Below are 22,147 nucleotides of genomic sequence, written 5' to 3' on the forward strand. Positions count from 1 at the left end.
CCCCCCCACACACACACACACCCCAGAACACAGGCTTTCTGGATTCTACTGGTTAGTTAAGCAGAGGGAGGGCAGATGGAGGAAATATGGGCGCAGGGCTTTCCGGTGCGAGCTGTTGCAACTTGCTTGTGCAGGGAGCGCAGTGGACATGTGAGAAAGGAAGGAGAGTATTAGGTAGGTGAGAGCACCACTCCATTCCCCTTGGGCTGTGGTTCTCAACCTTCCTGAAGCTGTGACCCTTTAGCACAGTTCCTCGTGGTGTGGTGACACCCAATCATAAAATTATGCGTTGCTACTTCATAACTGCAACTTAATTTTATAAATGATCATGTAAACATCTGATACTCAGGATATCTGATAGGCGACAGAAAAGATCATTTGACACCCCCTGGGGTCGCCACCAAAGGGCAAGAAGCACTTGCCCTTGAGGTTTCTACCTTCTTGCTACGTAGCTAGAGCAAATTCTAGAGGGCAGGAACGTGGTTTGGCAGATAAGGCATTGCCTAAGAGGACAGATAAGGATGAAACAGGTTTCTCTTCCGCCTTCCTTAAGTCTGGTCGCAGTAGAGGGATTCCAAGGTTTCCTGTAGGGGAAAAAAAAAAAAAGATCTGGCGTGGGCGGAGAAAGGGGGCTGTGCTGGGCGGGGCGGGGCTGGCCCGGCCCCTCTCAACCTAGAGTACAGCCGGTGTGTGGTGTGGAGCCCCCCGAGCCCGCTCAGCATGGTGAAGTTCGCCCCCCTGTTGGTACCATGGGAGCGCCGGCTACAGACCTTCGCCGTCCTTCAGTGGGTCTTCTCCTTCCTGGCCTTGGGTAAGAGGGTAGCCACGGGCACACGGGAAGGGCAGGGCAGCCTCCACGGGAGCACTGGATGTTTGATGGAGAGATTCAGGAAGGGGCTTTGCGGGGCTCAAGAGCTCTTCTGGGGTCTGCCAGAGCCTCGTTGTGAGTATGTTGCATCTCCCATGCCTTAGGCAGGCTTTAGTTTCTTGGACTTTGGGGTAGTTTCCTCCAATCCTTAGCTGCAAGCTTCTGAGGGTTAGGGGAGCATCAGATGCTGGGGAAAGCGCTCCAGTTTACCTGTGAGAAAAAGAGAGCTGAGACTGAGGCCAGGAAGGAAGGGACTGTCCTGTTTCACCAGTTGTCTGATAGGGTTGCCAGTGTCACCCTATGGGGTCTTTGTAGAGGAAATGCAGAAAGCTGGAAACTTCTACGAAAAAGACCTAGCCTAGCTCCCGAGATGTGGCTCTGTCCCACCCCGGGGATGCGTGGCTCCACTTCAGCACCGTTCCAGGACTCAGATTCAGCCTGGGTTCCGATACTGCTGGCTGTCCAAACATTCCCAGGCTCAGTATACACGTGTTTGTGTGCTTCCTTATGACCATCTCACAACGTTTCATCTACAAGGCTGATTACGACAAAGTGGGACTTCTAGAATCACACCTCTAGCACCCACCTTAAATGGGTCTGCAGCTTTATTCCAGGGTCGGGAACCAGTTTAAGAACCGCTGCTAACAGCCAAGCAGAGGAATCGCATACTTGAAAGACCCAGGCTATAAATCAGGAGCCCGGCAACTGCTCCTTCCAGAGGAAGAAGGGTTGGGGGATGGGCAGAGGGCCCCAGGAGGAGGAGGTGTGGATACAGAGAACAAGGATGATGGATTGAGAAAACAGAGGGGCGTGGCCTAAACCGCCGCATGGCTTGGGTCAAAGGGCTCTGGAGACCCACGAGCTCACAGGGGCTAATAGACACCAGGCCCAGCCTGCCTCCTGTGTCCTTGAGGACAGGAGTATATCTGACTGGATGAACCTACCTTATCTTTGCAGCCTGTGGTACCTGCTCTTACACAGACCTGGCAAGACCAGGGAGTAGAGCACAGAAGTCAGGGCTCCCCTGAGCTGGAGAGGACTAGCTAGAGCCTTTTGAGTTTACCCCCTATCCCGAGGGCAAAGGAGAACAATAGACCCAGCCACTCAAGGTCCAGACTTGTGTTAAAGGTCCCTGTGCCTGCTGTGTGGGGGATGGGGAGATCAAAGGCAATCAATTCTCCATCCGTAGTCACTTAACCGGGGCCAAGACAGGCCTGTGTGCTTTTTTGTTTTGTTTTTTCAGTCTAAGATCCAAGAGTGGTTGGGGGGGGGGGTGTCGGGTCCTAAAAGATTAAGTTCTAAACTGCTACTTAAGTGTCTGGTTCCTCTCTATATGCATCTTAAGTCACAAGCTCTGAAATGTCTGAAATACTTGCTGTCTCGACTTTTTATTGATGATGGTGATGGTGGTGATGTTGGTGCTGAAGGATTGCCTCAGAGTCTCCAATGCAAAGTTGATTCCCAGAACCTCTGTAAAAATGTCAGACGTGCTGACGTTGTAATCTTAGCAGGATCAGAAAGCTCCCTAGAGCCTGCTGGCCAGGTCGCCTAGCTTAATGGGTGACCTTCTGGCTAATGAGGAACACTGTTTCAAAAGAAGGGGGACAGCCTTCCTGAGGTGGACATGCAGGGTTGTCCTCTGGCCTTCACACACAAGCATACATACGTGTGGGTGAACACACCCACCCACAGGTGAACATAAACACACACACACACACACACACACACACATACACACACACACACACACACACACACGTCATAACAAAGAGGTAATCGGGGGTAGTATGGTGGGGGTGTAGTCCACAGACTACTACTTAAAGGACGTTTAAAGAATAGTGAGGTTTTGGTTGGGGACAGGATTTTTGTCAGTGAAGCACTTGCTGCACAAATATCAGGATTAGTGTTTGGATCCTGTCTTAGGGTTTTATTGCTGTGAAGAGACACCATGACCACAGCTACTCTTATAAAGGAAAACATTTAATTGTGGCTGGCTCACAGGTTCAGAGGTTCAGTCCATTATCATCATGGTGGGAAGCATGGCAGCATGCAGGCAGACACGGTGCTGGAGGAGCTCAGAGTTCCACATCTTGATCCGAAGGCAGCAAGAAGAAAGAGTAAAGAGAGTGAGCCACTAGGCCTAGCTTGAGCATCTGAGAACTCAAAGCCCACTCACAGCAGCACACTTTCTCCAAGGCCACACCCATCCTAACAAGACCACACCTCCTAATAGTGCCAGTCCTTAGGAACCTATCAGAGCCATTTTCATTCAGACTACCAGATCCCGGCACCTGTGAAAGCACCAGGTGGTGTTGGTGGCCTGCCTATAATATCAACACAAAGGAAGCAGAGACAAGAGAGCCATAGAGCACGCTGGCTAGCTAGACTAGTCCAATCAGTGAGCCCTGGATTCAAGGGGGGCGGGGAGAGAGACACTGTCTCAATGCCAGAGAGTCACAGAGGGATAGAAAGATAAATGTTTGGAGTGATAGAGGAAAATGCCCACAGCAGCCTCAAGCTTCCACACTGGCACCTGAACACACACAGACCCGCATATGAACATACGTACATACATATATACATGCTTACAAACCACATACACACCAAGAAAAAAATACAGTGAATCTAAAGCCAGCCAATACTCAGCTGCCCAGTCAGGGAAGGCTGAAGAAGGAAGAAAAAACAGAGGGTGATCTGAACAGCCATTTCAAGCTGGACATGTGGGATGTGTTTTGCAAAATGGCATGGTAGTAGCTGGGAAAGTCAATTAGGACCAGGCACCAAAGGCTCAGGCCCCAAGCCAAATACTTTCCAGATGGGCTACTCTTGCTTCTGTTTCTTTTCCCCTCTCACATCTCTCTCTTGGGAGAGTAAGGTTCCTCAGTCTTGGTCCATGTTGTTCCTAGATGTTTTTGTTTTATTTTATATTGGTGAATGAATGAACGGCATGGGCCAAGCACTGAACCCCAGGTCTCACCCTGCTGGCTTGCTATGTGACCTCAGCCAGTGTTCATATCCTCTCAGAATCCCTAAAAAGTAGGTGCTTAAGACAAGCATGGTGACACAAGCCTTTGATCCCAGCACTTGGGAGGCAGAGACAGGCAGATCTCTGAGTTCAAGGCCAGCCTGGTCTACAGAGTGAGTTCCAGGACAGCCAGGGCCACACACAGAGAAACCCTGTCTCAAAAACAAAACAAAACAACAAAATGTAGGGGTTGGTATAACTATTGGGTGAAGGAAGGAAGGAAGGAAGGAAGGAAGGAAGGAAGGAAGGAAGGAAGGGCGGGCTTCCTTCCTAAATTACCAAGCAGACCCATCTGGGTTTGCTGTTAACAGGGCAGAGAAATAAATGTGGAGACAGGATAGTCAAGCAAGATCCTTCTAGTCGAGGGGAAGTATCCTCTGTTTTCTCCCAAGCTTTTTTTTTCTAGTGTGCAAAAGTAACTCATTCAAACATCATTCAAACCTTTAAGTAAAAGACTTCCCATAATCCTCCCCTCCAGGTAGCCAGTAAATTTTTCTTTTTGAGAGAGGGTCTTGTTAAATTAGAGCCACTGCAGAGACTTTTGGGTTAACCCAAAATGGGAAAAGCTGTTGTTGCTTTATTGTTTTTGTTTGTTTGTTTGTTTTTATTTTTAACATTAAAAAATTGGGGTTGCGGGGGGGGGGGGAGGGAGATGGCCCAGTTGGGAATGTGCTGGTTTTGCAAGTGTGGTGGTCAGAGTTGACTCCCTGTGCCCACATACCCGAGCCCTCAGAACAAGCTGGATGTGGCAGGATAGCCTTGTAAGCCCAGCTCTGGGAAGACAGGAGGAACAGATGCATTCCGGCAGCCATCCTGGCTGAACCAGTGAGCTCCAGGCTCAGTGAAAAGCTCTCGTCTCAAAACATAATGTAGAGAGGTTAGGGATCTATGGCTGGGGTAGAGCACTTGCTAGCAAATACAAGGTCCTGGGTTAGGTCCTTAGCCCCAGAGGGGAAAAATGAAGGATGATAAAGACACATGACTTCTGACCTCTGACCTCAACATGCACATGCTCATATGGGAATTACACACCCATACAAGCAAGCATGCATATACACATGCACATATGCATACATGCTCACATAGAGAGAGAGAGAGAGAGAGAGAAAGAGAGAGCTTTTTCTCTATGTAGCTGAGGGTTGAGTCTGAATTTGTCATCCTCCTGCCTTAGCTTTGATAACAGGTACACATTACAGCAGCTGCTGCCTATTTCCAGTGCAAAAATTCGAAATGAAAAGCATAAATAAATAAAGTCTAAGTCAACCTCTCTCCCTCCTTGTCTCCTGCTTAGAGGATCTTTCTGTCTCTTCTGGGTGGGGGATATCTGTGCCGGCCTCTGTTTCTACTCATGTTGTCCCTTGATTCCAAGCCTTCTACAGTTGCCTCTGAAAGTAACAAACCCATGAGCTGCTGTTGGTCCTGTCTCTCCATCCACGCCTTAGAGGGGTGCAGGAAGAGAGGCAGACATCTGGAGGGACAGGCTGGCCCTGTAGGTGTTGGCTGCAGCTGTCTTTTAGGTTTTCTACAGACACCATTTGTCTGGGTTTGTGTTTGAATCCCCCCCCATTTTTATTTATAAATAATTTCATGGCATTTTAAAACAAGTAACATGGATTTAATCTTAGTATCTACTAATGGAGAAGTCAAATGCACACACAAGGGAACATTAAAAAAAGAAAGAAGAAAAGGGGTGAATGCCTATGACCCCACACTATAGTGTGCCTGGAGTAAATCACAGGGAGCATGGGTGGGTGCCCCCCCTGGGCTGGGGAGGGGGTGGGGGTGGAGTCTCCTGAGTGGAATTTCTGTCTGGGAAGATAAGAGTTCTGGGAACAGAAGGCGTCAATGGCTGAATTAAAAATGTACTTAACTGCACTGTACACTCACAATGGTGATACACGGTGTCACTCACAATGGTGATACATGGTGTCTTCACTACATTTTACCAGAACCAAGAACTTTAGAACAGGGCTGGGGAAACAACTCATTGCAAGTGTGAGGACCACAGTTTGAAACCCCAGACCTTAGGTAAACTCTGGGTTGGTATGGCAGCCTGCCAGTAATTCCAGCACTTAGAAGGCAGAGAGAGGCAGGGGATGCTGGACCACGGAAGCTAGACCAGCATGTACTCTGGGTTCAAGTGAGCACATGGTGGGAAATGATGGGATAATGTGATGAGCAGTTGATGAAGACTCCTGATGTCACCAATGCACATCCCACACACATGTGAACACACACACATGCACACCCCACACACATGTGAACACACACATGCACAACCCACACACATGTGAACACACACACATGCACACCCCACACACATGTGAACACACACATGCACACCCCACACACATGTGAACGCACACACATGCACACCCCACACACATGTGAACACACACATGCACACCCTACACACATGTACACGTCACACATATGCAAACACAGACACATGCTCACACTTACCACATGTGAACACACACATATAGACACACATGCACACCCACCACATACAAATGCAAAAACAAAACCCAGCAAACCTTTATAACAAGACATAAAATGCCTCAAAACAACATTGGAAAGATAGTTTCACAGGAACAGATTTTATTGGTGGCTCATGGCTGGCCCACCAGGAGTTGGTACGTTATAGATGCTCCATGCAGAATGAGTGTTTGTGGCCCAAATCTATGGTGTTCTTTAGTGTTCACAGTGGTCAGGCCCCAACCTGCAACCTCACACCAGCAAGTCTGTCCTCCCATCTTCTCCAAGTGCTTCACAACTGTGTCTGGCTTTCCTTAAGAATCTGAGGGCTCACCCGGTAGTGGTAGTGCACACCTTTAATCCCAGTGCGTAGGAGGCAGAGTCAGGAAGATCTCGGAGTTTGAGGCCAGCCTGGTCTACAGAATGAGTTCTAGGACAGGATAGATAGATAGATAGATAGATAGATAGATAGATAGATAGATAGATAGATATAGATGGATAGATAGATGAATAGATAGAAGCATAGAAAGGATTTGAGGGCTGGGGTGTAGTTCAGTTGGTAGAGTGATTACCTACTATCACAAGGCCGTGGGTTGGATCCTTATAAACCAGGCTTGGTGGACGCCTATAATCCCAGGACTTGGGAGAGTAGAGGCAGAAGGATTTGAGATTCAGAGTGTCCTTAGCTACACAGGAAGTTTGAAGGTTACCTGAGATATTTGAGGTCCCACTTCACAAGGAAAACAACAAAAAGGAGTCAAGCCCTACATGTGGCTCCGTGGTGAGGAGAAACTAGACTAGCGGATGTGGATCCGGTTTGCCTATGACACCGAAAGAGAAAGCATCCGCAACCGGGAAAGATGGTGCCCCCGTGAGGGTGGGTTAGTGCTCCATGGGAACAATGCTCCATCACATGGGAGCAGCCCCGAGGACCCCCTGCACCTGACAGGGGCAGGATTTGCTTGCAGCAAGGGTTACAGAACTGTAGGCTAGACAGACTTCTGCATTTATCCTGGCCCTAGCCTTGCTGTGCCCCAGGCTAACCAGGCCATGTCTCCACAACACACAAAATAGTGGGCTGGGTCTGGGGTGGTTGGGGCACTGGCCATGGGAGTGGGTAAGGTGTGGCAAGCACTGGAAGAGACAGCAGCAGCTCCCAGGGCCGATGCCAGGCTGTGCCTCGCAGCAGTCGGAAGTCTGGGCTTAGCTTTGACTTAGGGTGGATAGAAAGAGGCCTGGAAAGAAGAGTGCCTCTTTTCCTCTGGGATTCCCTAAGGTAATCAGAAGACAGACGTTAGGCTGGAGAGATAGCTCAGTGGTTAAGAGCACTGACTGCTCTTCCAGAGGTCCTGAGTTCAATTCCCAGCAACCACATGGTGGCTCACAACCATCTGAAATGAGATCTGATGCCCTCTGCTGGTGTGTCTGAAGAGACAGTATACTTATATATAATGATTAATTAATTTAAAAAAGAAGGCAGAAGTTAATTCAGCCCATGTTTCCATTTTTTTCAAGCACCTACTGAATGCATATGGCACCCTGAGGATGGGAGCAGGGAAGGTTGAGACATCTGGTGTAGTGGAGGGAAAATGACTTTACACTGGGCCCCAGGCCAGTGTGGCATGTCCAGGTGTCTGAGGCAGTTGGTTTCCTCTCAGTGATGTTTGTTAGACGGGGTGCTGCAGGCTCGAGGGTAGCGGAAGCACTGCAGGCTCTGGGGAGTGGCCGGCAGGCTGGGGGGGGGGTAGGGGGGGGTGGAGCACTGCAGGCTCCAGGGAGGGGCCGGCAGGCTGGGGGGGGGGGTGGAGCACTTCCGGCAGAGGTGAGGGCTTTTCAGGCAAGGCAAGAGGCACTGGCGTGGGGAAGGCACTGCAGGTGTGGGGGTGGGGGGTACAGTCACGGAAGAGCTAAGCTGGGGTTTTACCTGCTTCCCTTGCCGTTCTAACTCGCTCTAACTCTTGTACTTCTCTCCCAGCCCAGGTCTGTACTGCCATCTTCATAGGCCTCTTGTTCACGAGGTTCTGGCTCCTCTCCATCCTGTATGCCACCTGGTGGTACCTGGACTGGGACAAGCCGCGTCAGGGAGGCCGGCCCAGACAGTTCTTCAGAAGCTTGGCCATATGGAAGTACATGAAGGATTACTTCCCTGTCTCTGTGAGTACCAGGCTTTGGGGGCCAAAGGGTCCCTGGGAAACTCATTTCTGTGGGGCTAAGAGGTCTGAGAAGCAGAAGGCTGGCAGGGAGGCAGGGGCCTGGGTGAGGCCCAGCTTCTCTCTGGTTGTGGGACAGTATGGTCACTGATGAAGGGGTTTGAAGGGATATGTGTATCTTATAGGAGCAAAGCTACCAGCAGTCCTAGTTTTGAGTGAGGTGGCAAACGGTAGGTCTTAAGGGGTCATCCGACCCCACACTCCATTGAACAGATAGGGGGACTCAAGGGTGTGACCCGACTCACACAGCAAACTCTTCTACAGGTTTAATGTGTCTACACTGGTGTAGGACTGCCTCAGAGCTCATCCTGCCGTACCATGGGCAGGCTGAACGTTCTTAGGCAAGGCTTGGCCCATGCTGACCTCAGTGTCCCTAAGGGTCAACAAGCAGTGAGATCTCTCCTACGGTGCATGTCCTCAAATTTTGGCATCTTCAGTTGGTGGCACTTTTGTGTGATTGTGAACATGTGGCCTTGGAACTTGAAGGTCGGTCCTGAGTGGACCAACCTCAGGCTCCTTCAGTGGGATATGGATAGACCCAAGAACCGCAGGCAGCGCGGGCTTCCTGATGGGATGAGATGGCAGTGGGAGGCAGGCCAGGCGTGGGCAGTTAGACATCCAGAATCCTCATCCAGACCTGCAGGTTGCCTAGTCTCTCTGCACTTCTGTTTGGGTCATACTCAAGACAGAGACAGCCGAGCGAGGTGGCCTTTAATTCCAGCACGGCTCTATGAGTTCGAGGCCAGCCTTGTCTATATAGTGAGTTCCAGAACAGCTAGGGCTATGAAGAGAGACCCTGTCTCAAAAACAAACAGGGGCTGCAGAGATGGCTCAGTGGTTAAGAGAACTGGCTGTTCTTCCTGAGAACTGGGGTGTAATTCTTAGAACCCACATAGTAGCTCACAACTGTAACTCCAATTTGAGGGAATCCAACCCCTCCACACAGACAACCACGCAGGCAAAACACCAATGCACATTAAATAAAAGTAAATAAATCATTAAAAACAAAATGAAAAAGAAGGCATGGGGTGGTATCACACGTCTTTAATTCCAGCACTCAGGAGGCAGAGGCAGATAGGTCTTTGAGTTCTGAGTTTGAAATCTACAGAGTTCCAGGACAGCTAAGGATACTCAGAGACACCAGGTCTTCAAAACACAAACAAACAAGATAGAGATGATGCCATATACCTTCCCGAACAGTGTGTATTCTAACAGACTATGCAGACCAAGCCCCTGGAGAATCAGTAATAGCTGGTCTCACAGACACGTTAACCTTCACCCTAGACTGACTTCTTCCTCCCCTGCAGAGTCCCCCGTCTTTCTTGAGTCCAGGACTCAAGTTCCCTGCTAGCAAAAGGGGAAGCCGTGGGACCAACAGTCTCCCAAAAATTAAGCAGCTTGCTTGCATCATGAGGGCTCCAATCAAGGATCCTACCCTGTGCCCTTTTGAGAGTCCCAGGGCCCCATAAGGCTTGAGGAAGGTTGTGTGACAGTGGTCATACAGGAGCCCATAGCTTTCCTGTGAGCAGGGCCTCCAAGGAAAGGGGCTGGCAGGAAACAGGGCGGGGCTAGCAAGGACTGTCAATCAAGGGCATTGAACATTTTAGTGTCCAATGTGAGGGAGCCTAGGCTAGCCTGGGGGAGGGACTCAGATGCATGACAGCCCACCCCTCAGATTTGTTTTTTCTTCAGGGGCCTCTTCCAGGATCTCCACAGCACAGCACAAACAGCACAGCTTGCTGGGATCCAAGAGCAGCCATGGGCACGTCTTGGGCAGAGTCCCAAGTCCTCGCTCCAGGGCCTCTGAACTCTGTGACTCTGAACCCTCTTCCCTGCCTCACCTCTCTCTAGGCGATGTGTTGAGGAGGTCAGGGTTCTCCGAGACGTGCAACCTGTGCAGCCTATGCCCTGGGGAGGTGGAAGAGGCATCAAAGGAAGCCTGGCTAGTTCTGCTGAGCTTTGCAGATTCTGGCTCTGGCTTCACTTTCCCTTTGTGAACTATAGTGCTGAGCTCACCAGAAAAAAAAAAAAAAAAAAAAAAGCCTTTCTGTAAAGAGAACGGCACAGGCAGAGGCCAGTTGCTCATCTAGAAACTCCCTGAGCCGGAGCTCGGTGTGACCAAAGCAAAGCCTAAGAAGAGGCTGAATAGGCAGCTCAGGTCAGTGGAGCTTCCTAGTGGCCTCTGCCCAGAAGTGACATTTTCCAGATCTGGGTAGCCCAGGGTTCTAGAGGACGTCTGCCTCTGCCCACTTGGCCAGACTGCCCACAGCAGGACTGACAGAGGATGTTCACTGATTCTTCCACAGCCGGGGGTCTCTCTGTCTTTTGCCTACCCCAGGCTCTGTGCAGAAGCACCCTCCAGGGGCAGGCGATACTGGTGAATGGCCAGCAGAGGGAGAGATGCTGGTCTCTTGGGATGTGCCTGGCCTAAGATGGGAGTGACCAGGAGTGGGCTGTAGCTTCCAAACTCTCGTTTTCACTGACCTCGCAGGATGCCTCCCCTCCCTTCCAGGGACTTTTCCAGCTCTGCTGCACCCCCACCCCCACCCCCAAGCCTCCTCACTCCCCATCGATGCGGTGGTCTTCTGATGACTCATGTTTTGATAATCTGTTGCCATGATTTTACAAACTAGCTTCCAGGGGTGGAAGTATCAAGCAAAATCAGAACATTACCGATTCCCTAAGAGCTAACAGTAGGACCTCAGGCTGTTTACGGAGAGGGAGCAGTCCTCACCACATGTGAACGGTGGGCCCAGGAGCTGGGTGTCCCCGTGAAGATTTCATCACCCAGAATAAACACTGTCTGCACAGGCCAAAACCTTGGGCAGGACCAAGTTCTGTGGCCAGGACCCTGACCTGGGGTCAGGAAATGCTGGGCACATCGCACAGATCATTGTCTGAGTCAGCTTGGAGGGGTGCGGACCACCTCTCACCCCACTCCTGTCCCTCCCAGCAAGTAGCTTCCAACAGGCTTTCTCAATCCCTGTTGACTAGATAAGCCCTTGCTTCTGACTGTTCTCATCCTGGTAACTACTGTGTACCAGCCCCATTGTCTTCAGCTGTGACAACCGTAAATGTCCTCAGACAGGGGTGGGAGATGGTGAACTTGCTTCCCTTAGTGAGGACCACTGCTCCAGAACCTGTATTCTGGGTCCTAAACTCCACCCTCTGGCTCATCCCTCCTTCCTCTACCCTAAGTCCAACCAAGAGCCTTTCTTTTTCTGCGTGCCACTTACCCCACGGTGCTCCCTTCCTTGGGATTAAAGCCCATCTTTGCATCAGCCTGCAAAGCTCCTGCATCCTGAGCCCTTGCCATCCCACATCACCAGTGCAGGGGGCCTGTCTTGAGCACACCCCCACTTCATTAACTCCTACAGCCTTTCACACAGCATCTGGGAGGGCTTTGCGTTTGGAGCCAGGATGCCCAGGCTCAGCCCGGCTCTGTTCCCTCAGTAGCTGTGTGAGCCGAAGAAAGACCACGGGTCTCAGTTTCCTCCCCTGTGTGCTGGGGCACAGATACCAACATTGCTCTCAGAGGGGACAATGAAGGACAAAGTGGGTTGTGTGTGTACCATACCGGGCACAAAGTCCGTGCTGGGACTGTTTGTTCACTCCAGCTCCCAGAGCCTCGTATAGTCATAATGTCTGCAACTCTGTAATAGTCTCAGTGTTAAACTTTAAAATAGTCTATGGGCCATAAGAAATACACCCTCAGTGAGAATTGTGGGGTGTATATTGATTTCAAGTTGGTAATGGGAGTATAGAAATGAGGAACCTATTCATAAATGGCCGTGAGCCCCAGTCAAAGGACCTCATGGAGTAGCAGGAAGGAGGGGCAGAGAATTTAACTGAGAATCTGGGGAGGACAAACTCACACCTAGGGCCATTGCAAGGGCAGATAGGATAGCCTTTTCTTCATCCGTGCATCTGGCTGGGTTGGGGGATACGAGGAAGTTGCTCCAGGCCCTGTATATACACGTGTCCACCCAACCAGCCACACACATACGTGCACACTTGCACACATTCACACACACACAAGGGATAGGCACTCACACCCAAGACCAGCAGCAGATCCGGGAAATCCTGTTTTCCTGCCAGGTAATCTAGGTGCACAAGTAGGTCATGAGCCACTTTCCCTGTATGAAAATATTGGTCCTCTTGCCTTGGGGTGCTTGAGTAGCTGCTGATGCAGAAGCCTGAGGGAGGTAACCTGGACTCCTGGGTTTTGCAAAGCTGACTAGAAAGTTCTAAAGCTAGTCCTGAGTGTTCTGTGTCCTGAGCCAAGGCTTTCTGGCCCTCTCCTCTGCTCTCTGCAGGAGACGGCAGGTCTCAGATCCAAGTGACCTCTGTGGTTCTGGGCAGTTCTCTTATCACCTCTGCGCCCTGCTTGCTCACTTGTGCAATGGGCTATCACACGGTAGCCAGCCCCCAGAGCCCAGGTAAATGTTACAAGCTCGTGGTATAGGTGCTTAGTGCAACCAAGAAGAGCCAAGAACACAGTGGACCCTGGAGCGTGTGAGCCACGGAAGGGTTTAGAAGGCACGGGGCACATGTGGAAAGACTGGACTAAGCTAGTGTGACACAGCACTGTATGATGTTGTGCAGCCATGGATGAGGGCCTTATGGTTAAAAGTAATATTTTAGGATGTTTCTTTAGAACTGACAACATGTTCATACATATTCAGGACCATGTTGTTCGTAACAACCAAAGAGTAGAAACTACTCAAGTGCTCGTTAGCTAACAGTCTGTCCATACAGTGGAATATTATTTGCTCATAAAAACGGAGTAAGGCACAATCCAGAACACGGCATGAGAGAGACTCATGCCAATAAGTCCAAGAATCCAGTTACAAAAGTGTGTGGCTTCCCGTATGCGCTGTCTAGAACACGCGAACCCAGAGAGATGGCCAGCGGATTGGCAGTTGCCAGGGTTGCTGAGAAAGAAATGAGTCACGATTGATGTGAACTCCCTTCTGGAGCCGGAAGTGTGCTCTGGTCCGTGGTGAGACTGCACAGCTGTTTCCGAGTGCACTTGACTCAGCCATAGACTTCCAAAGACCGGGTCTCATGTATACAGGGGATACCAATGAAAATGAAAAAAAATGAGGCGTTCCGGAGTCTAGCAACCTGGCTGATGCCTCCTCTCAATCCCGCTGCCCAGTGCCAGGCCCAGCCCGGATTTCTCCAGACACCAGCTACCTTGATTGGCCACCCTCCCCTACTCTCACAGAACTGAGGGGGCTGCAGAGAGACCTGTGTACTTTTCCAACCCCCCTTTACTTCCTTTGCCTCCTGGGAACCTATAACAACCCTGTCAGGGAAGCATTACCACTGTCCCGTTAACAATGGGCATGGAGGAGCCAGAGTCTGGCACAACCCTGTCGTGAGCATCTGGACTCCTAGCGTAGGGCACTCTTCCTTGTGGTGGAATCCTAGGTACTTTATCAGGGTCGGAGTCGGAGGTCGGAGATGCCATCTTGCTGAGGAAGCCACATCAGCCTCTTCCACTGGCTTCCTTTCTTCTTTCCCGGGGCATCCCCTCTCTCCGGTGTCCCGTCCTGTTATGGAGACAGGATGTATAGGAGGCACAGCCTCCGGTCTTCACAGGGAACAGTGGCTGGTTAGCACAGAAGATGCCCGTAGGAACCACCGGTGAGAACGTTCAGAGCAGCACTCAGTGGGACCACAGTCACCCTCCAGGGCACGCACTTGCATCTGGGCATGTCAATCCGTATGCAGATGTCAGTTCACAGGGTCTTCCTGCTCTCCAGGATATTTCTCTCTATGCAAATGCTTCACGTAAAGGGTACAATTTTTCATTTGTTCATTCACTTATTTAAAGTAGTAATGCATTCTTGTTCAAAATTCAAGAGGACGAAAAAAGTAAGTATAAAAAATTCCATCCTAGGGCCGGGGAAAGGCTCGGGCAGTAAAGCACCTGCCTCACAAGCCTGAAGACTCGGGTCTGATGCCCAGACTGATGTGAAAAGGACAGGTGTAGTGGTCATCTGTCATCCTGTCGCTGGGGCGGCAGAGACGGGAAGATCCCCAGAGTCCACTGGCTGGATAGTTCAGCCTAAACTGTGAATGCTGGCCAAATGAGAACACACACACACACACACTCACACATACTACACACACACTCTCACACAGACACACTACACACACACACTCACACACACTACACACTCACACACACACTATACACACACACACTACACACTCACACTCACTTACACACTCACATACACTACACACTCACACTCACACACACTACACACACACTCTCACACTACACACACACACACACTCTCACACACTTACACACACACTACACACCACACACACTCTCACACACTACACACACACACACTCACTCTCACACTCACACACTACACACTCATACTCACACACTCTCACACACTCACACACAAACTCACTCTCACACACACACTCTCACACTCACACACTACACACTCACATACACTACACTCACACTTACACACTCACACATACACTCACTCTCACACTCACACACTACACACTCACACACACACTACACACACACAGCAGTGTTTGGTGTACTCATGCCCAGTTGCTGTGTCCTGCTCCTTGCTGTCCACTAAACAAGCAAGCTCAGCTTGTTTCATAATCCTCTGTAGCTGTAACTGTCCCGTGTGCCTCATTCCCAGTGTGTCCAGACAAGCCCTGCTGGTGGACATCCTTCGGCAGTGAGCTGCTGGGACGAAAGCCCCTTCTCTTTGTTTTGCTCTCATGAATGTCCATTTACACCCAGGGAAGGGCAGAATTTAAATAGTGTTCCCACAGAAGGAGCAAGGAATGACCGTGACCGGTGGATCCTGCTGAAGGCACCTCTCCCAGTGACTAGGGGTCCACCATCTCCTCGGTCCTCTCTGTACTGGGGGAAGGGCTGGGCCTTGTCTGGGACGGCAGCAGCCCCTCTGCCTATGGCTCCTGTGATCCTTGCAGGGTCCTGTGGTACTCTGGAGGGTTTGGGGGGACCCTGTGTGGGAAATGCTTTTCATAGGTCGAGTCAAGATCAAGGACAGGGAAGTTCTGAAATCTGGACGGGCAGACAGGCTTGGGGCCCTGTTTTTACTCACAAGCTGCTGAGGCCAGCTGCCAGACCTCGGTGGCCCCAGAGGCAGCAAGAAGAATCCTCAGGGAGATGCTACTGTGTGGGTTTCAGCTTGCTGACAGGATGGCCGTTCAGCTGGCAAAGCTTAGCCAATGCAAAGTGTAGCCTCTCTCCCAGGGGGTACAAAGTCTCTGCTCACAGTCCTAATAGGAGGCCTGCTGCCCGGGATCAGCCAGGGGGCTGTGGGCTGCTCTGTATCCCATGGCTGTGGCTCCCAGAGCACAGGGCACTGAGGAGGGGAAAATGGGTTCTTGGCAGAGTAAGTCAGGACTCACTGGCCCCACCTATAACATGGTCTCCAGCAGTGATCTTGGAATGTAGATACCGCCCAGGCAGAGAATGTGTGTGTGTGTGTGTGTGTGTGTGTGTCTGTGTGTCTGTGTGTCTATGTGTGTCATGGCACAATGGTGGTGCCCCCATGTGGCCCTCATGTCTTTCACTTCCTTTAAAAGAATTTTTTTTATTGGTTATTTTATTTCTTTACATTTCAAATGTTATCCCGCTTCCTGGTTTCTCCTCCAAAAATTCCCTACTCCACCTCACCCCCTGGCTTCTATGAGGGTGCTCCCCCACTCACTCACCCACTCCTGCCTCACTGCCCTAACATTCCCCTGTTCTGGGTCATGGAGCCTCCACAGGACCAAGGGCTTCACCTCCCATCAATGCCAGACAAGGCCATCCTCTGTTACATGCGCAGCTGGAGCCATGGGTCCCTCCATGTGTGCTCTTTGGTTGGTGGTTTAGTCCCTGGGAGCTCTGGGGGGTCCAGTTGGTTGATATTGTTGTTCTTCCTAAGGGGTCGCAAATCTCTTCAGTTCCTTCAGTCTTTTCCCCTAACTCCTCCATTGAGGTCCCTGTGCTTAATCCAATGGTTGGCTGCGAGCATTCACCTCTGCATGGGTCAGGCACTGGCAGAGCCTCTCAGGGGACAGCCATACCAGGCTCCTGTCAACAAGGGCTTATGACATCAGCAATAGTGACTGGGTTTGGTGGCTGCATATGGGATGGATCCCCAGGTAGGACAGTCTCTGGATGGCCTTTCCTTCGGTCTCTGCTTCACTCTTTGTCCCTGCATTTCCTTTAGACAAGAACAATTCTGTTTTTAATATTTTGAAGATGGGTGGGTGGTTCCATCCCTCAACCAGGAGCCATGCCTAACCTCTGGATATGGTCTCTACAGGTTCTCTCCTCCCTCTGTTGGGTATTTCAGCTAATGTCATACTGTTGGGTCTTGGGAACTTCTTGCTTTCCTGGCATCTGGGACTTCCATCTTAGCTCCCTTTCTATTGCTATAAAGAGATTCCATGGTCAAGGCAACGTACAAAAGGAAATGGTTAGCTAGGGGCTTGCTCAGTTTCAGAGAGTTACTTCATGGTCATCATGACCAAAAGAATGGCTGCAAGCAGGAAGGCATGGTGCTTGAGCAATCGCTGAGAGCTTATCCACAAATTGGAGGCAGAGAAAAAGCCAGACTGGGCCTGATGTGGGCTTTTAAAATCCCCAAGCCCACTTCCAGTGACATACTCCTCCAACAAGGCCACGCCTCTTAATTCTTCCTAAAACAGTTCCACCAACCACGGACCAAACATTCAAATATTTAAGCCTATGGGAGCTATTCCCATTCAAACCATCACAGCTCTTTCCCAGTAACCAGGAATTCCAGTCTCTTCCTGCCTGAGCTTCTCAGCAGAAGGGGCAGGACATTCCTGGGACAAGGCCAAATGTTCCAGCTTCACACATAGGCATCAGGGGAATAATTTGCCCAAAGCCAGCCCTCAGTCTGTGGGCACCCATGTGTTATCCACTGTCCCACGCAGTACCTATCTCTGTGGAAGCATCCAGTATACTCAGGATTATGAACATCCTGAGATTCAGAATCCAAGACTGACACAAGCCAGTAAGTAGCAGAGCCAGGACCAGTTTGCTGTCTCTTGCAGTTGGTCAAGACAGCTGAGCTGGACCCTTCCCGGAACTACATCGCAGGCTTTCACCCCCATGGAGTCCTGGCCGCTGGAGCCTTTCTTAACCTGTGCACCGAAAGCACAGGCTTCACCTCGCTCTTCCCGGGCATCCACTCCTATCTGATGATGCTGACTGTGTGGTTCCGGGCCCCCTTCTTCCGAGACTACATCATGTCTGGGGGTGAGTCTCTTTACCCAGGTAGCTCAGGAAGAAGCTGGGTGGGTAGGGGGATCTGAGAAAGGGCTGTCAACAGCTCTGTGTTTCTTCTAAGTACTCGGTCAGTAACCAAGGCTAGACCCAAAGAAGAGCACCCTGCACTGCTGTTCTGGGAAAGCCTATGAGGGCATGGGAGCAAAAAGGGAATGCAGAGACCACAGGTGGTGCAAAGTGTTGGGAAATCATGGCTTCCGTGGCCATTGTAACGGTCTTTCTTGGGTTGCACCCCTCTTCACAGTCCTGCCACCTTCACCCAGTATCTGACCTACTTTGCTCTCTCCCCAGGGCTGGTCTCATCGGAAAAGGTGAGTGCTGATCACATTCTGAGCAGGAAGGGCGGCGGAAACTTGCTAGCCATCATCGTTGGGGGCGCGCAGGAGGCGCTGGACGCCAGGCCTGGAGCCTACAGACTCCTGCTGAAGAACCGAAAGGGCTTCATCAGACTGGCCCTGACACACGGGTATGGAGCTGTGGGGACAACACTGTAGGCCCACTGTAGCTTTGTATTGTGTTGGGGCGACAGCAACGATGACTGTAGCTTCCGTTTTCTTGAGGAGACACTCAGGGCATACAATGAAAATCGTTACATTTTGGTATCTCCCAGCCAAGTTTCTAGATACCTTTCCCCAAAGGAGCCTGGGGAAACCGGTAGAGCTACGTGAGAAGGGACATGTTCCCTACTGTTGGAGCGAACTCTCAGACCTTTGGGAATCTGAAAGAATAGGTTGGGACCTTACTGTGGAGCTGTTCTCCCACCTGGGGAGGGGCATCTGAGGAAGTTGAGCCAGTTGGCACAGGAGATTTTTTTTTTTAGGTAAGAAGTAAAAATGTTCTAGAACATTCTGGTTTACCCATTATGGTAGCCACGAAAGAGACTGGGAGCCTGAAAAGGACCTTTGAAGGTCAGAGAAAGGTCAAGGCAGCAGATCTGCTTCAGTTTCTAGCTGCTGAGTCTGCTTTCCATCCATGTCTTTCTGGGTTCTTCCACATGTGTCCCTCTAGGGCAGCTCTTGTGCCAATCTTCTCCTTCGGGGAGAACAACCTGTTCAACCAAGTTGAGAACACCCCTGGCACCTGGCTGCGCTGGATCCAGAACCGGCTACAGAAGATCATGGGCATCTCCCTCCCTCTCTTCCATGGCAGAGGTGTCTTTCAGTACAGCTTTGGCCTCATGCCCTTCCGCCAGCCCATCACCACCATAGGTGAGCCGAGATCCAGGCTGCGCAGGGCAGGCTTCAGGAGCAGGGTCTGAGCTAGATGCTACAAGGGAACTGGAGGATGGGTCAGAGATGCTCCCATCCTCCTGGAGCTCAGGGTCTAGACAGGGATGCACGCCCCCACACAGATAACCCTCCGGGAGAGCAGTCTGGGAGGAGAGCGGAACAGACCCGAAGGTACTGCTGGCTAAGTCCCTACCCTCACAGAGCGGTTCTAATGCCTGAGTACTCATTCTTAAAGCGAGATGCTGGTGTTTCATTCTCAAGAGGGGTGTGTCAGATGTTACACTTGTCATTTGCCATACGGAAGCTTGGTCCCTTAAAGGGACTATTATCCCCATTTCATTGGTGTAAACTGGGGCTCAAAGAAGTAAAATAACTTCCAAAAGCTCACATGCCTTTGAGGGACAGAACTAAGGTTGTATGTAACTGGGATGTAGCTGACCTTCTTTAGGCCAGAGAAGGACGCTTTAATTGTGATCCAGGGCTGGGGAGATCGTTCAACTAATGAAGTGTTTGCTGAGCAATTGTGAGCTTGCCCCCTCCCCCACCAATGCCCATTTGAAAGCTGGACACAAGGCATGGTGGTTGGTGGGCATCTGTAATCCTAGGTTGGAGGGACTGAAATATAATCTCTAGGGTTTGGTGATTGGCAGTCTGCCAGTGGGCAAGCTCCTGGTTTAGTGAGAGACCTTGTCTCAAAAAAATACGATGATGTATAATTGAGGAAAACATGCAGCATTGACCTCTGGGCTTTGCTATGCTCACACATGCACACGAACACAGATGTAGGTACCAAAAGGAAAAGTCTGAAAATGTGCGTGCCAACTAATAATCAATAGACTTTGAATAGACTCTGGCGGCTCTTTCTGTGTGTAGACTTAACAGTTCTTCATCTACCTATACACCTCTTTTGTTTTCTTCTTGGATTCACATTCTGACATTTATAGAGAAAACCCCATCCATTTCAACTCCACCTTATCCACCCATCTGTCCCTCTACCCACCCACCCACCCATTTGTTAGTCGAGCATGGATCTGGTACTCCTTACATCCGGGACCTTACTGGTTGTACGGCAATGTCCTTGCCTACTTGATATTGTTGCTGCGCTGCTGCCTCCAGCGATAGTTCCGAGGGGAGAGAGCACTGCTTTCCCAGCCAGGCAGATGTAGAAGTTTTCTGAGCAGCACATAAGGGGCACATGGTAGTGAAGGAAGAAGGGCTGCCTGGCTGTGGCTCCTCCACTTCATTCTGGAAGTGCCGACGCCTCCACCTCTGGCACTTAGAACTCTCGGACTCACATACCATGGAGGTGACGTGTACACCCTGGAGGTGACTTGTGCAGCCTGGAGGTCATGTATGAACCGAGTATTGCTTCCACCTGGTTCCTTGGATCAATTACTTAACTTTTCTGAACCTCATTACGACACCGATCAAGTAGGAATCATAGCAGGGTTAGTCAGCCTGAGATTAAGGGAGAGAATGTATGTAAAAACATACATTTTTTTACAGGCGTATCGACCGACATATTAAAAACTGGCTGATTGTATACTGAGAGTCTGGGGGTGAATTGTTCTAAACCTTGGAATTACCTGTGTGTGTGTGTGTGTGTGTGTGTGTGTGTGTGTGTGTGTGTGTAGGTCTGGTTAATGACATCAGAAGGACAACACTAGAGATTAATTTCTGGCTTCCACACATGTATACATATACACGAACTTACACTTATACACACACACACACACACACACACGGGGTGAGGGAAGGGGGAGGGAAGCAGGGAGAGAGCAAGTATCTGAAATCAGGGGAGGAGGGAATGATTGTGAGACAGTTTGTGGGATGACCTGCTCCCAGGGCCCCTGAGACTGCGGTGGCGCTCATTTGGGCCATTGTCCTCCTCTGTCCCTTGCAGTGGGGAAACCCATTGAGGTGCAGATGACAGTACAGCCTTCAGAGGAGGAGGTGGACCGGCTTCACCAGCTCTATATCAAGGAGCTATGCAAGCTCTTTGAGGAGCACAAACTCAAGTTCAATGTCCCCGAGGACCAGCATCTGGAGTTCTGCTAAGTGTCTCCAGCCAGAAGACAGCTGCATCCGAGCTCCTGCAGGAATGCTGGAATTTAGAGGGACTTCTAGAGCCACCAGGAACTCCAACAAACCCAGGCACAAGCTGACAAGATGGAAGAGGAGGCAGCTCCTACCCCTGGGATTTGTACCTGCAGCCAAAGCTCTGAGGTCCCCCTGTCCTCGGCCTGTCTGTACATCTGTAGAATGGGGTAAAAGCAGGCAGAGTAATTTCTGAGTCTCTCTCCACAGCTGTAATGTCATTCAGACATGACCACAGGACAGCCATGGAGAAAGAGAACAAAATTGTTCTTCATCTACCCTTGGGGGGGTAGAGCAAGAGAAGCCAGCACCCCAGGCCTTCGTGTACAAGCTTCCTGGATGCATCTTCCAGGGTAGCCACGTATGACCCTGGCACCCACTTTATATTTCTTCCAGATTTTCAGTCCTCTGAGCTATGACATGAACCCAAAAAACAGTTAAGGAGGGCAGAAAACACTGACTATGACCAAGGGTAGATCTCCTTCCCATGTCCTGAGCCTCAGTTTCCTCAGCCTTAGAGATCTGGGAGCCACACTGCTCACATCTCAGAGGCTCCACCAGGGAGTCTCTTACTCATGCTCTCTAGTGAACCCCAGCCTCTGTCTTGGCACCAAAGGGCAGTGCTTTAATAAATTAATGGAGTCTGTCTTAAGTCCCTTTTTTCTTCCTCCAAACCAGCAGGGCTGATTGGAGCCTCAGCTTTAGCCTTGTTGCGTGGTCCAAACTCATCTTCTCAGAATCTGGGTCAAATTGGGTCTTAGAAGACCATGTCATCTTGGGCTGTGGTGGCATATGCCTTTAATCCCAGCGCTTGGGAAGCTGTGATGGAGGGGTTCCCTGAGTTCAAGGGAAGCCTGGTCTACAACTTGAGTTCCAGGAAGGCCGTGCTACAAGGAGAAACCCAGTGTC

At 50.6% G+C, this 22,147-nt stretch overlaps 1 protein-coding gene across 1 annotated transcript; it reads left to right on the forward strand.

The window, feature by feature from the left end:
* Nucleotides 1-720: 720 nt before the first annotated feature.
* Nucleotides 721-21,199, forward strand: MOGAT2 (monoacylglycerol O-acyltransferase 2; the record flags this gene model as incomplete). The annotated part of the gene is made up of 6 exons (XM_080911854.1): nt 721-811; nt 8,347-8,525; nt 17,678-17,882; nt 18,204-18,378; nt 18,921-19,120; nt 21,045-21,199. 6 exons carry the CDS (start codon nt 721-723, stop codon nt 21,197-21,199), a joined length of 1,005 nt encoding a protein of 334 aa, XP_080767980.1.
* Between the last annotated feature and the right edge of the window lie 948 nt (nt 21,200-22,147).

Source organism: Micromys minutus (genome assembly GCF_963924665.1).
Source record: "Micromys minutus genome assembly, chromosome: 2".
In the NCBI taxonomy this organism is placed as follows: Eukaryota; Metazoa; Chordata; class Mammalia; order Rodentia; family Muridae; genus Micromys; species Micromys minutus.